The sequence below is a fragment of the Malurus melanocephalus genome, unplaced genomic scaffold, assembly GCF_030028575.1.
Source record: "Malurus melanocephalus ecotype Western Australia unplaced genomic scaffold, MMel_1.1 scaffold_27, whole genome shotgun sequence".
NCBI lineage: Eukaryota > Metazoa > Chordata > Aves > Passeriformes > Maluridae > Malurus > Malurus melanocephalus.
The window spans coordinates 1,987,089-2,002,088 of record NW_026623259.1 but is presented as its reverse complement, the minus strand read 5'-3'; the positions used below and the strand labels follow the sequence as shown (position 1 = coordinate 2,002,088).

At 34.5% G+C, this 15,000-nt stretch overlaps 1 protein-coding gene across 2 annotated transcripts in view; it reads left to right on the top strand.

Annotated features, from left to right (window-relative positions):
* The window catches only part of FOXP2 (forkhead box P2), a 187,219-nt gene that overhangs the window by 155,502 nt on the left and 16,717 nt on the right, over positions 1 to 15,000 (top strand). For both annotated transcript variants that reach the window (XM_057390496.1, XM_057390495.1), the window contains exons 14-15: positions 1,233 to 1,302; positions 2,138 to 2,301. In XM_057390496.1, the coding sequence (XP_057246479.1) occupies positions 1,233 to 1,302; positions 2,138 to 2,301 (234 nt within the window). The remainder of the gene's footprint in view (positions 1 to 1,232; positions 1,303 to 2,137; positions 2,302 to 15,000) is intronic.

The window sequence follows — 15,000 nt, the reverse complement described above, 5'->3', positions numbered from 1 at the left end:
CAAAGCGAGCACTTATGTGGAGAATACATAGCAAGCTAATAGCAGTGCTGGTGCATTCTCTTCAGTGAACTAACAGTTATTTCATTTTTGTGTAAAYGCTATTTTCTGTACATTCTTTGCCTGCCTGACTTCCCCACGTAGTTTGCTGCAAGGAAAGCGATAATGGTTTTGGTTTTTTCTATGTATTTCACCATATGTTTGTCATTTTAATTCCATCTACCATAAGTTCTGCTACTATATATTAAAAATAGCCCTGTGTACATATGTTGCCCATGTGTTAAGAGTTTCACATGYGCTTGTTTTTACTGTAAACCTTTGACAGAAGTGGGAGTCGTTCAAGGTCATTTTGGAATATAGGTATCATGCACTACAGTACTGACCTCAAAAATATCTCCTTGATGAGGGTAGTATTCATGAGAAGCCTTCACAGGAGGACCTTTGGCATGCTTACTGCCCTACTTTCAAATTAATCCCATGTCAGTATGACTGGTTCTGTGGATGCTTTTTATTCCTTGAGAGTATATAATTAGTTTTGATAAAGCCATTCAGATAAAACCAAAGGTGCAGAGACAAGAGCTAGAGGTTTTTCTTTGCAGGAAGGTTTTCTATTTCTGTAAGGCATCTGTTTGTAGACAGTGACCCAGATGACCTCTGGAGTCATCCTTTGCACTAATTTTATTGAAAATGTAATTATATGGTGATCTAGAATATAGCATTTAATCTGATTTAAATATGGTATATTTGATTTGCTGGAAACTAATTGATCCAGTGTATTATTCACATACAGTTATTTATACATTTATTGCACCCTCATTTTTCTTGTAAGGGAAGAATAAGGTCTTTTTTATTCAACACCTTTGTGTAGTTGTATGTAACGTGTGCAACAGTGTATCTGTGTTAGTTCAGAAAACCAAAACCGCATACAGCAGGTGTAGCAGAGGCAGATGTTGTACAAATTTTAAAGCTATTCCTGTTAAATTCTTTCAGTGAGATCAGAACCTTTGTGGTCTTGTAGCAAATTTCCACATGGGTCTAATTATAACATGACTTTTGCTTTTCTGATGCAAGTAAATCAATGTGTTCTAACAGGTTCAGCCCCTTCACCTCCAACTTCATTTCATTTTTCCTTTCTAAACTCTGGTCTTCTGAGCTGACAAACCAATCTATTAAGCCAATGAGCCAAACAGGATGTCTGCTTGTTTTATAAACTTTGAAAAATCATTTATTTTCAGAAGTCCAACGTTAGTGAAAAACATACCCACCAGCTTAGGCTATGGAGCAGCTCTTAATGCAAGCTTGCAGGTAAAAACTAGTAAATAATTCTTTCTTTGTGCTCACTGATGATGTTTGTGTATGTGATATATTTAATTTCTGCTTATGCATTGGTACAGAATTACCTGTCTTTACATTTATGTGGACATGATGGTCATTCTAAATAGTTGGGTTTATCATCCAAGTAAGTTGTATTACCTAGCACTGCAAGTAGTAGTTCTTATTCATGCTACTTTTGATGTGAAGAAGCAAGAAGGACACCCTGTGGCAAAATCTGGAACATTCAGTTTTGCTGCAAATGTTAGATTGATAGAAGCTTTTGCAAATGCATGTGGATATGCATTAATATTTATCCAAGCTGTCATAAATGATTTCACATCATAGTGTTGGGGAACATGGTGCTCATGGCAAAAACTTTAAAGTTTAATTATAATATATAATTTTTATGCAGAAGAGGCAAATGTCAGGACTTTTTTATTTTGAGTTAAGTTCTGGTCATTTTTTAAAGTATAGCAGCTGCCTGCATTATAAAGGAGCCATACATTGTGTGGAAGGGCAAAGGGGTTAAGTGTAATTCAAAGTCAAAAAAATGATGTAAAACCAGAAAATGCCATGAATATCAGAACATAGTTAATAATGGAAAATAATGAAACCTAAGCAAAAGAAACAGTAAACCCGAAATAGAAATGCTGTTATATTCAGAATGTGAAAATAATTGCAAATGCACAAAATCCTTCTGAYCACCTCAACAACTACTCATAATGAACTGTTCTCTGTGTGTGTATATTTCCAAATGTTCATATATGTATGAGTGCTATTTATACATGTAAAAATAATAATTTTGGTTTACTTTTCATTTTGGTAGGCTGCACTGGCAGAGAGTAGTTTACCATTGCTTAGTAACCCAGGACTGATAAATAACGCATCCAGTGGCTTACTGCAGGCAGTCCATGAAGATCTCAATGGTTCGCTGGATCACATTGACAGTAATGGAAACAGCAGTCCAGGCTGCTCTCCTCAGCCTCACATGTAAGTGCAGTTTGCTTTCTTTCAAGGAAAAATGCCTTAGTCTAAGGCACAGTATTATTCAAAARAGCTTTGAAAGATGGTAAGTGAAACATCTGGAGCTATATATTTGAAAATAAACATTTATATTAAAACATTTAAATAGCTGAGTCTTCATTTACTTTGTAGTAAGATTGGTGTAAGCTTTTTTCCTTTTTTTTTTTTAACCTCGTCAATTTGCTTGCAAGCATTGAATGTAATGGGAGGCTGATCTCTGTGGTCATTTTCACAGCCTGGTTTGTAAGGTATAGTTAGAATGTTCACATTGGAATTAGTTGTAATTTTAACTATGAGTCTCTAAACCATTTATGAACTGTAGAAGAGATATTGCCCRTTTATATAAACCATAAAATGCAAAGTTTAACTGTTGCCCACAGTTTACATAGAAGCCAGTAAAGTGTAACTTTTTGCCTGTCATATAAATCAGTGTAATTACATATTCAAGTTTAATTACTGGTGCGTCTGTATTGGCAAGGTTTATATGTTATATTTTATGCAAGACTACGATTCCTATTAATATTTAGCAGCTAACTATATCATTAATTACTCTAAATTCTTTCCCCTACCATCTTTTTAATGGAGCTGAGAGAGTGGAAGTATTAAAAATTGATGTATTGTGGGTTTCAGAAATGTGTCTGAAGCTTTAGAAATGCCTGGCCTTAATCAGTGGTGTCAAACATGGCAGTTTCTTGTTTACTAAATAGTAAAACATGTATCTTGGAGGTATTGTTTCCCAGGTTATTTATATAATAATTAGCAGTGTGGTATCTAAGCAGACTTAGTTTTAAGTTTACTGTAGGATGATTTTTAAAATGTATCTATAATTAYGGTATCTTTTTTATTTTTATCCTTTCAAAAGCTGATCTCATTTGCCTTTTTTCATTCCATTTTCTCTTTCACATTTTAAATGTTCATTTTAATTGCTAGAGTGGGATATTTAACAGTAACAGTAATTGAGACCAGACACCCGTTTTTACATATCCTCTGATGTGTGAAGAATCCATTTTGATCCAACCTTTTTTTTTAGGGGAAATATTTTACTGATTTTTTTCTTCTTCTTTTGTTTGGCATCTTAATATATCTGTGATCACACAAAAATGTTTATTGTCATGCATTTAATTGTTKTATTGCACATTTATTCTACTTGCCTTTGAAAATAATACACTGTGAACATTCATGTATTTTATCAGGTTCCAAACCATTACTTTTTCAAAATGGAAAAATTTGTCTTTTGGAAGTGTCTTTAGATGTATTAAATAATACAAAAGAAGTAATAAAACTTGAAGTAGAAAGAACATGAATATATGCTCTTGAGAGTAACACTACTCTAAAACAAGTAAAGTGAGCAATCAGACAAAAGTTTTTATATCCCATGCTTTATGCTATCAACCATGCAGTGGGTAGCTTGAGGCCTTTTACTTTTAGCAGTTCTCCTGAGTATGCTAATGCTCTCTTCCTGTATAAAATGCCAAGACAATAAAACTTTAAAGAGCAAACAAGAGTTAGATCATGTGTGTTAAAAACAGCTACTTTACAGAAAAGAATGACACTTGCTATTAAAGTTGTTTTGTAAGTGTTAGGCAGATCTGTTTACATTTCCTGTGTTCTGTCTGCCATTCTGCTGGATAAACTGTGATATCTGTGCATATGATTATGTAGATATGGCTACATTTATAGATGTGTTTATAGCTAAAATACTGCATGCTGTAGYGATTCTTGCCCATAACAAAGGCAAATTTCAGCCTTCTCTCATTTTTATGATGTGTCATTTGTCACAATAAGCATTTTCAGGGCTTGCTATGGTGACTCTTTGAAACTTGTGAGGACGTGTTGCTCAGTTCTTGATAGATTGAAGCAAAAGAATGTAAATGCCCTGAGACGACACTGGAGAAAGAATCTATGCTCATTCATCCCTTGCACCAAACTTAGTGCAGGAATTCTGGGCTTCTGTGAGCCCATGAGCCATCAGACAAAAGATACAAGATATGACTAGATACCCACTCACTTGTGACATTTTTTTCTTTTCTTTGCTGAGGGATAAAGGGAATGAATTCAATCTGCAGGGAAAGGTCAGGGTAGGGAGAGGCTTGCATGAGAGGCAAAGGACCAAGGAAGAGAAGAGGCCTCTTCCTTGCCTCCATGAACACATTGGTCAGGGACCCTCATTTTTGTTACAGAGCATTACTTAAGCAAATGAGAAAATAGTATAGATGAAGCTAAACAGAAGTAAAACAAGTGGAATATGGCAAACAATGAAGACACAATTTAAATTTTTCATTACCTACTCAGATAACATAATCCTTTTTTGTTTTTTTCTTAAACTGAAAAATAGTTAATAAACTAGTTTTTTAAGAAAAGCATTTTACTGGCACAAACACCTACTTACTTTTAGTCTTTTGTGAAGGCTCACCCAGGAAGTGTGTTTCTCCCCTAAAGTGGAGTTATTGGGGTGTGATAATTACTGCACTCACCTATTAATTTGGAGGCTCTGTTAATCTCCAAGTAGATGAAATCTCCATCTCCTGATTCCCAGGAAAGTGYACTAGCCACAACAGCAGGTGTGTGCTGAGCAATTATGGTGCCTGCCATCTTGTAGGTGGCACACATCCAGGAACAATGGAGTAAGGTATTAGGGAAAGAGGCAAGAGGTTGTGCTCAATTTAGAGATCAAAGCATTCAATTGGGAAGGCACAGAGTTTGGATGCTAGACAAGCTTCCAGGGAAAGGCATTTGTTTGKTATTTCAGCAGGAAATGTGAGCAGAGTCCCAGTGACAGTGTCAAAGCCAAGCATCTTAGGGATTTTGTCGTTAAAATTGTACTCACTGTCATTTTATCAGATATCATGAAACTGTATGATAGCAAAACTGTCTTATTTTTGGATGATAATGTTTTTAGCATAAATGTTTCTTTTTATAAACATAATTAATATTTTGTGTGTTTGTGCAGAAGTCAGCAAATCTGTGGTTGAGCATTGGCACATTATCAGTCACACTGATTTCTGTTATTGTAGTGCCTTAGCTACTCAGTGTCAGAAAGTGGGGAAATGGTTTCAGTCCTTGGATATGAACCCAATACTTCACATCTGGTTTTGTAAAACAGAGTAGTACGAGCAGTTAGAACCATTCATTTACCCATCTKTGACGAGATATCTTAACATGGGTGGGTGAATCAACTTAGAAAATAGTCTCTGTTCATTGACTAGAGAAAGACAGTAGGTCTATAACTTCAAGTAGTTGTATCACACTTTAATGCTTGTTAAGTGCAGTGAATCCCTGCCAATGTATTTAGGACACTTTAAAAGCTCTAAAATTTGGCCTCAAGTAATGAAATATAATCTGCTCCATTTCTTATGCTTTTTGAATGCTTAAAAATACTTCAGTAAGTTTTAGGTGATCAGAATAACCATGGCCTGGTAGTTGGGGTAACTCTTATATTAATTACTACATAAAACATCTGAAATTTGATACTATGTACCTCCCAGTTTCCTTTCTGTAAATGATGAAAGGTGGCAATTCCATGTTCCAGTATGCAGCATATGAATAGTGGGATCTTAAGTCCTGGGTTTTCTTTCTAYATTTTAGCAGTATTAAATCCAAGTTCCATCTTTGACTGGTCTTCAAATCCAATTCCTGCTATGTAGATGCTCAGTGCTTCCTTGACATAAATCTTTACCGAGAAAATGTGTTACTTATTGTGGGCATATATGTTCTGTTCAAAATTTAAATTTCTTCTAAGACCAGTTGTCAACAGTCAATGTCAGTCAATTGTATTTTAAGTCAATGCTTAAGCCTGTTTCTTCCTTCATTATTTCAACATGGACTTCTTCTCCAAACTTACTGTGATTTAGAGCTGATAGGCAATATGTTTCAAAGCAACAAACAGAACTGAAAATATTTTATACACAGATTCATAATTTATGTAGAACTTGATGCTGCTAATCTTGCRTAACAATTGTGCATGGATGTTCCATGGTATACACCTTTGGAGTATAAATGCAGACTTCTGAATTAAAAGAAAAAGAAGCCACAAGCATCCAAACAAGTTCAATTAAAGCTGGGGTGGAGGAAACATTTATTACTATATAAAAAAAACCCTTTTATTATTCCTGTAGAAAGAACAGCATTGGACAAGACATGAAATTATGCTTAGGAGCAATAATGACAGTTCATGCATTAGKGAAAATGCAACTTCTTTTAATCTGTATGTAACAGACAGCATGCTGCTGAAGAGTTTTGGAGGAATTTGAAGGTCAGTTCTTTCAGAACTAATAAATTTAGATTTTTAAGTGAACATCAGGATTATAATTAAATCTACTTTGTGCTTATTACTTTTCCAGTCTCTATTACACCTTCAAGAGTTCTTACTCTAGGGGGAAGGCAAATAAGGGATAGAAATCAAGTTCAACTATTTTTCTGGTGTTTGTATTTGTACTAGAATGATTACACTTAAATGATTATTCTAACTGGCCCAGACCAAGGTCTTTTATCACCAAAATGCTTTGCATTTCACTTGTCCCATTGTCATGGCAAATTCATCATGCAAAAATGCCATTTTGCTTCATTGCATGATCCTGGGGGAAAAAGATATCATTTTAATCTGCAAAGCTCTTCATAGCAGTTGAGGAAACTGAAAGAATTTGGTCATGAGAAAACAAGGAAAATTGCAGACTGAGAAAATTCAGTCTTACYGAGGAAACAATGGGGCAATTATACCATTCTATTAAAACTCACTGCAGCTCATTTAATAAGGAGTGAGAGGAGTTAGGAAAGGTGATAGGGAAAGCAGATACCCCTCTGGTGAGGTTTTGTGGAAGGGGCTTGTCATCATGGTGAGACATCTGTGAGAGTGTAGACTGATCAYAGTGCAACAAAACTCATTCTCAGCTGACTTACCTAAATAATCTATGTCTTAACAGAAGATCCAGAATCCTGGAGTTAATGCATTACATTCTGATTTATAAAATTTTAGTTGTTGACAGCTTTTTTAGAAAGGTACAGTGAAAACAAGAAATAAGGTTTTAGAGTCACTTCTCAGAAAGTGAGTTCCTTCATCATCTCCTGTATGACTCTTTGTGTTCAGCTTTTGTAGTGCTGTACTCTGTAAGATGGGAATTGTTTGAAGCCAAATGTCAAGACACTCACATATATTCCATGGTCTTTAAAGCTGTATCTAGAAAATGTTATGTTAGGTTGTTATGAGAAAGAATAACTTGTCCAAATGAGCAAGGGTAAGAATCAATCTGAAAAAAAAAAAGAAAAAAAGAAAAAAATACCTTATCCAAGATAGTACTTCGTCTTCGATTTTGTGTGGAAAAAGTGAGTTCCAAGAATCTATGGTTTCAGTCACCTTTTCCTTTGTATTCTCCTGTCGTTCCCAACCCTACTCCTTTACCTTTTCTCACTCTTGCCCTGACTGGATCATTTCTCTCTGCAGTTCTATCTGCATAATCATCAAACTTGTTATTTTTTTTTCAAACTTTTTTATCTTTAAATTTTATTCCCAGAGGCAAATATGATTATTCTGCTCTAAGATCATTTACTTTTGAGGTGCTTCAGTTTGAAAGCATTCCATTGTCAGGTCGTTCCCATATCTGATTATTCCAGTCCCCCACTGTTAAGCTTTCACACCACTTACAGTAGGTTACCTATCATTCCAGTTTTAATCCCTTTCATTCCCTTGTTTCTTTAACTTCATAATGTTCCAATCCCCTGTCTTTCCTTCTTCCTTTTTTTTTTTTTTTTTTTTTTTTTTTTTTTTTTTTTTTTCATTGTCCCATTTCATGATCTCTTTGCATTTACCTTGGAGGCTTGTTCTGTTCTAGGGGACTGCTATGATCCAAGTCTCTTGTTCATTGTATAAGACTTGACATAGTGCATAAGAAAATAAACTCRTGAAACACATCAATTAACAGGGATGTAACAAGCATTATTAAATAGGTGAGAAGCATGTAATTGAGCAGACGAACRTGGTAGCAATTGCAGTATTTCTGGGTATCCTTGTTCATCAAAAACGTTTCACCTAATCACATGRTATTTTAATGCCTGTATAATTTAATTTCACACATTTTTATTCATAAATCTAACATAAGGATGATAATGGGCAAAGAGACTTTGTGACAACAATTGACTTTTATTTTTATATGAAAAGAGGAGCAGCTAAGAAATGGGATCTTAAAGGTTATAGCTTTTGTCTGAGGATATTCCCATTGAAAGAAGTTCTATTGKGAGAATATGCAGTGAAATAATTTTGGCTTTTGTACAGAGCCATTCACATGTGGACACTGGTGGAAAAATAAGCAACAATGTTTTGGTTAATAATATTTTTCACCATTCCCACTGAAAGAACTTTTCACTTGAATGTTTCCCTAAATATTTATATTCTCCTTTTTTTTTTTTAATTTTATTTTACATTACATTACTTTTCAGTCCATCTGTCCTCTGTGTTTGCTTCTGTTCATCAATTTTCTTATTTCCCAACACTGATGATCCAGTTCTTTATCATTTGGTCTCTAGCRTCTTAAATGTTACATGTCTTACTTTTGATCAGAAGTATCTATTCYTTTTTTACATTATTCCAGCCCCAATTGTTGCACTTCTAGAGTACATTCCCAATGCTCTTAACAAAAAGATCACTCCAGAGATACAGTGCCTTCAGCTGAAAAGAGTCAGATCCCCATAGCATGGCTTGTAGAAGTTGGTAGGCTCCTGTGGGGTTTCACAGAATCTTTTTGGAAGCTGTCTTGCTGAAAACTTTGTGGTACTGCTGTCATGAATTCTCAGTGTATGGACAAGATACTTCTGCTTTTCACATAAAAGGTCTGTAGAAGAAAAGGCAGYATCTTAAGTATTGTTGCAGATGTTAAAAATTTGTTTGAAGTTGCACAACTAAATCTCTCTACAATGTGGTTGTGTAACTCCTAAAATTAGTTCATAAGAGAGTCCTGTCTTTCTACAATGCAAATGCTGAGATGACAGTTCTGTTAAAGTGTGTTTCTAAAACTGCRCAGACAGTAACAAATCTTATCCACTATTGATGATTGCATTTGTTTTTTATGTAACTGTAATATTGTAAGCCAAAATTTTTGAAAGTGGACTCTCTAAATTCTACATCCTMAATACACGTCTAAAATGTGTCTTGACTTATAACATGAAAGATCAAGTAAAAACATACAGTTGCATCCAATTAACACATATACAGTAGTTTAAGTTATGATCCATAAATTTTCCATGAAAAATATAGGTCATTATGCTGAGAAAGTATTATTTGACTATTGTTTAATCTTAAGAATTCAAAGAAAACTATGCACTTTACAATTTCAAAAGAAAAAAAATTCCAATGCAGGGTTGGTTTTTTTTAAGACTTTACAGAAAGACTTCATCTCATGTGAAACCCTGTGTGTAGGTCACGTTAAAGTTACTATATCTAAGGTGGCTAAAGACATGATTATACCTAGGAAAGGCCATATGCAAAAGCGATGTTCACAATCTTCTGGCAAAGTACAGTTGCATCTCACAAAAGCCTTTGATTTAAATCAGTGCTGGGAATTCTTATGTGTAGTACAGACCCTTATGTAGTTTCTGTTACAGTTTTGACTGCAAGTATTCTGGTGGTTTTCTCCAAATAAGCAATACCATTAAAGGTGTATCTCAAATTAGKTTGAACATATCCAGTAGTCTCCCTCCTATACCAAGATTTTAGCAAGTTCATTGTTCCACTGTACCCATTATRAGGATTTAATGATGTTGCAGAATCTCTGTATGGATCGTGGCTGCTCCACTGGATTGGCTTTTTGAAGCCGTTAATAAGTGTCTGATTGAGATGGATAGGGGAATATGTTTATTTGATCCTGTATTATGCTATGATAGCAGTCTAGACAATTAGGGACTTCCCCCCAAATAAGTTTTTGTTTCTTTTCATGCTTCCCCTCCTTTTCTTCATTCCTTGCAAATTCAGCATTATCAGACATCATAGCTGAAAAAACTCTCTTTGAGCTTTTATCTCCTCTTGTTCTAAGAACACAGGAGATAAGAGTCATGTTGTGGGCAACCATATATTACAATTCCTCTCCTAAAATTGGCATAGAGTCCATCTCAAATTTGAAAGACATTGTGAAACTTCATTCCTTTGATGATTATAAGCTATATTCCAATTTCCAGACTAAATATATTCCAATTTAGTTTCACTGATATGTGCTTTAGTTTATAGAGTCTTCTTTTACTCTTCCTCATGTTTCTCAAATGTATTCTAGAGAGCACACTTTGAGCTTTGAATCTTCATTTTGTAGACCAAACAGACTGTTTCTGAAACAGCAGATTGYCCATTTTCCTCATGTGTCTACAAGCCATTCCATAAAAAGACTCAGTTTGGATTTAGTTATGGGGGTAGGTATTAACAGGTTTTTGAAGAATTCCAGATGTACTTGTATGTAATATGTGTTTCTTCTTTGTGTCTGTTCCTGTGGAGGAAAAGCATATTTCAGCTATATTCAGCTAAACTGTTATGGTTTATTTTAATATGTACTGTTGTGGATGGATTGGTTGTGGAAGGTGCTGTACAAAGGCAAAACAAAAAGCTTTGTCAAATCCCTGGCCCAAACTCTTGCAATCTTTAGGTAGTAATAGAATTACTTAGGTTTTGAGAAGCTCCTTCAGATGTAGTTTGAATAAAAGCTGGATATTACTTACACTGCTATCCCATTGTAAAATACCATCACTTCCTTTAGAGAAGGGTTTGACACAAAGCCAGCTGCCACTGACAGTGCTATAGGTGCATAAAGCCCAAGGACAAGCCATGCCTGGTAGCAGTGACACACCATGAGAGGAGCACCCTCAAGTAGTGTTCTTTAAATATGCATGCCCTGTAATTCATAGCTTTATGAGAGAAATAATTATGTGTTTGTATCTACCTGGAGCTACTGGAAATGCAATTTAAACCATATGTATTTTTATTTTGTAGCTAGATATGTACAGATGTATTAATGTCCAGTGTATTGCACTGTGTATATATTTCATTCAGCAGGAATATGCTGGCCTGTGAAGCTGAAGTCTGTGTTAAGCACAGGCCAAAGGATGTGGTTAAGAGGCAGGATATGTTAATTTAGGTTCTGTGATATCTCAGAATTCCCCTAATCACCTCAGTCTGCAGGCAGACTATATTTGTGTTTTCTTGTAGAAATGATACAGATACAGCATATTCATCCACCGTGTTGCTCTTCACATCTAAATGGTAAATCTGCAATAGCAAAAAAATGGGAGGCATTATTAATATTCATATGCTAACATTTTGGTGAAATGTTCTGAAAAAAAGTTAGAATGAGTGGATGCACAGTCATACTTAAGATTAGAAATTGCAGCTGGTGGCAAATGTGCTCTGRCAAAGGTATGTGGTTGTTGAGAGCATACTTAACAGGAACGTTGTACATAAAAGGWAGGTCTGTCCCAACTCTGTATGGGAGTTGTTCCATACCATCTATCTAATCAGCTCTGTGTTTCCCAAGAGTTTTATTGATGTAAAAGTTTTCAATAGAAATAGGAAAACAATTCTATATACCATGTATTTATATTAAGATGTACGAACCCCACATATAGCACAGTCCAAATTCTTCCTCAGCTTTTTCTGGATCATTGAATAGCTTTCCAGATTTTACGTAGAGAATATTTATCTGCTCTAACCCACAAATAACACTGAGGTACTTAGTTGTGCTGCTAAGTTTCTGTGTAACTGATACAATTTTTACAACTTCCCAACCATTAGACACTACAGAAYATGCCAGATCCACAGCCTCTTGTCTCGAACTTTGTTGTTTCTGGGCTTGCTCTTTTTCTGTGGTTCTTCAGTATCCCCAAAAATATTCACAATGAAATCCGTAGTACTTTGTCATTTTCCTTTGAAATTTTGCCTTAAAAACTTCTGTGCTCTTTCTCCCTAATACTTTTCTTTGTTTAGCATGTTAACTTTAGACGTTTGAACTAGATACAGTTGACGGGTTGAAAGACTTTAGAGGCCTGTGCCCTAAGCTAATTTCCAGTCAAGTTTCTACTTTTTTGTGTTCTATCACAGAGAAAATACATTTATTTAGACACCAAAGGGAGCAAGCAGATGTCAAGGATGGGAATTTTAGTAAGAGCTGCTAGAATCAGAAAATCTCTGTTAATGCCATCTTCTTAATCAGAACTTCATTCTTAAAAATTTTGATCCTGTAAGCAGGGCTAATTGTAGGTGAGCTTTAAGCCTCATTTGATACTTAAAGAAAGTGTATTCTTAATATGCCAGTTTTTCAGAAAGAGAATGTCTTTATCTATGTTCAAAGTCTAACATGTTAGTATAAATAGGATATCTCTATTTATAATCTTGGCCTTTTTTTGCCCAGTTTAAAAGTAGTAATAATAATAATAATAATTTTTTTTTTTTAAAAAAAAAAAGAACTCAAAACAATAAACAAAATACCAAGGTCTGCTCAATTTAACTGTAAGTTTCATACTGTAAAAAGCTCTTTGTATGTTTTCACTACCCATTTTTAATCAACAATTATTTTTTTTGTCAAAGAGAAATTAAATTTTCAAGATAAATCTGTCAAATTTTATTCTAGAACTTCTTCTATACAATGCTCATTTCTTTGTACTAAGCTAAAGGAAAGAATATTTGGTTGTTAGGGGACTCTTTATTATTGCCAACATTTTTTCAAGTCAGACTCCTTATACTAAAGCTGACATTCTTCCAAAACTTGTTGTTATTTTCCTTTTCATTGTGGTATGCCACCAATGGCCATTTTCAAACTTTCCTTTGAACAGAAGCTGTATGTTTAAGCTGACCCTCATTTAAAGAGAACCGGTTGATATTTGGATGTGCTTGGGCAGGCACAAACTGATAGGACAGGAAGTACCACGCACCAACTCCAGCCACTTCAGGATGRAATGTGTTTGTATATTTTGTAGATCAGCAGATAAGTTATCCCTAAATTGGGAAGTATGAATGCTACAGAAAGGGAAAACAAAAGGTTTGTTCCTAGTCTCCACGAGTTAATGGCTAGCTGGCTTTGCAGTGAGAAGGTCATCATGTGTTAAAAYATTTTTCCCGTAGATTAATGGTACATGGCATCTTGGAATTACTGAATACTAAATATTTTTAATAGGATTTAAACACATAATAATTTTAAAAAACAGAGCTCATTAACTGTAACATGCTGAGGATTTTAAAAAATTTGTTATTTTTGTGACAAATTAGCAGTGTGATAGCTGTAAAGATAAAATTACTATAAATCTACCAGATTAAATTGAGTGACCCTTAAGTATGAGGAAGGTGGAGGTGGACATGTGCTTTTTTCCTATATTTTCCGTGTTTCCGTAATTTTAGTAAATCACTATTACTTTTGTCTCCAAGCCTCTACTCTTGTGTTAATTTCAGAGGCAGCTAAGTTAATAAATTCAAAGTTTCCTCCTTCAGGTATGTTTCCCGTGCCATAGGTCACTTCTGTTGTTCCTACCTGGATTCTTCTATGTGGTTTTTGAGATGAGTGAGTAATAGCTAAAGGGTAGTCAAGTACATTGAATATAGAAATTGAGAGCCTGCTTATAAATACATGAACATGTTTTATATAATTTTCATTAAATAAATTTCATTATTCTCTTCTAGTTAGTCTAACATACTGGGTTTTGGCTTCTTAAGCTTTTGTTCTTCCTTYGTCTAACTAATTTTAATACTGACAAATCTTTCAGTATGTCTACTTTTAGTATGARTTAGATGTTTTTGAAGTTTTTTGCAGAAATTTACAAATTTAAATGTGTCCATCTGCTCTCGTTGTTTACTGCAGCATTATTCTTAGAAGCCTCATAGAGCAAGTAAAATTACAGGTCTTACATATACCTGTTATTTCACCTCATTCATCTGGTAGAAAAATACGCTCTTCACTATGTGTTTCACCTTTGGTTATTCATCTTCTCCTCAGGTATTTTGCCAGATGCATTATATACTTTACTTACATCTTCTGCTGTGAATAAATTTCAGAAGTGAAATCATGGCCCTAAATAAGTCAAATGGAATTTTGCCATTGACTTGAATTAAATCTGGAGTTCATCTGAGGAAACTCTTTGTCTTCATGTCTTTGGCTTGTTCTCATTTCTTATTCTGCCTTCAGTCACTCCGAATCACTCCTAAACTCCATCTATTTCTTTAGAATTTTTACTGTCCCATTTCTCAATGAAAATTAATTAAAATATTTTAATATTTTTCCCCTTTTTTTTTATTTTTTAAATAAGACAAGGAGTTCTCCCAGATTCGAAAMCTTTTTATTAGGTCTTTGAAAATTTATACACTCACTAGTCTACAACATTAGCAAAATCACTAATATTGAAAGCCAGAACAGTTTTATCCATGCAAATACAAGCAAGAAATATTTTCTCAGTTGTGTCAGGACTAATTGGATATGCCCTGTTAACCAATACGTTTTTGAGTGTTTTTTTAAAAAGGATTGGGTTTGATTTTTCCTGCTAATATAAGTGTAATGTCTTAATATTTTCTGCTATCTATATTCCCCTGAAAACCAAAAGCTACAGTAAAATCACCCCCTTTTTTTCTTTTCTTTTCTTTTCTTTTCTTTTCTTTTCTTTTCTTTTCTTTTCTTTTCTTTTCTTTTCTTTTCTTTTCTTTTCTTTTCTTTTCTTTTC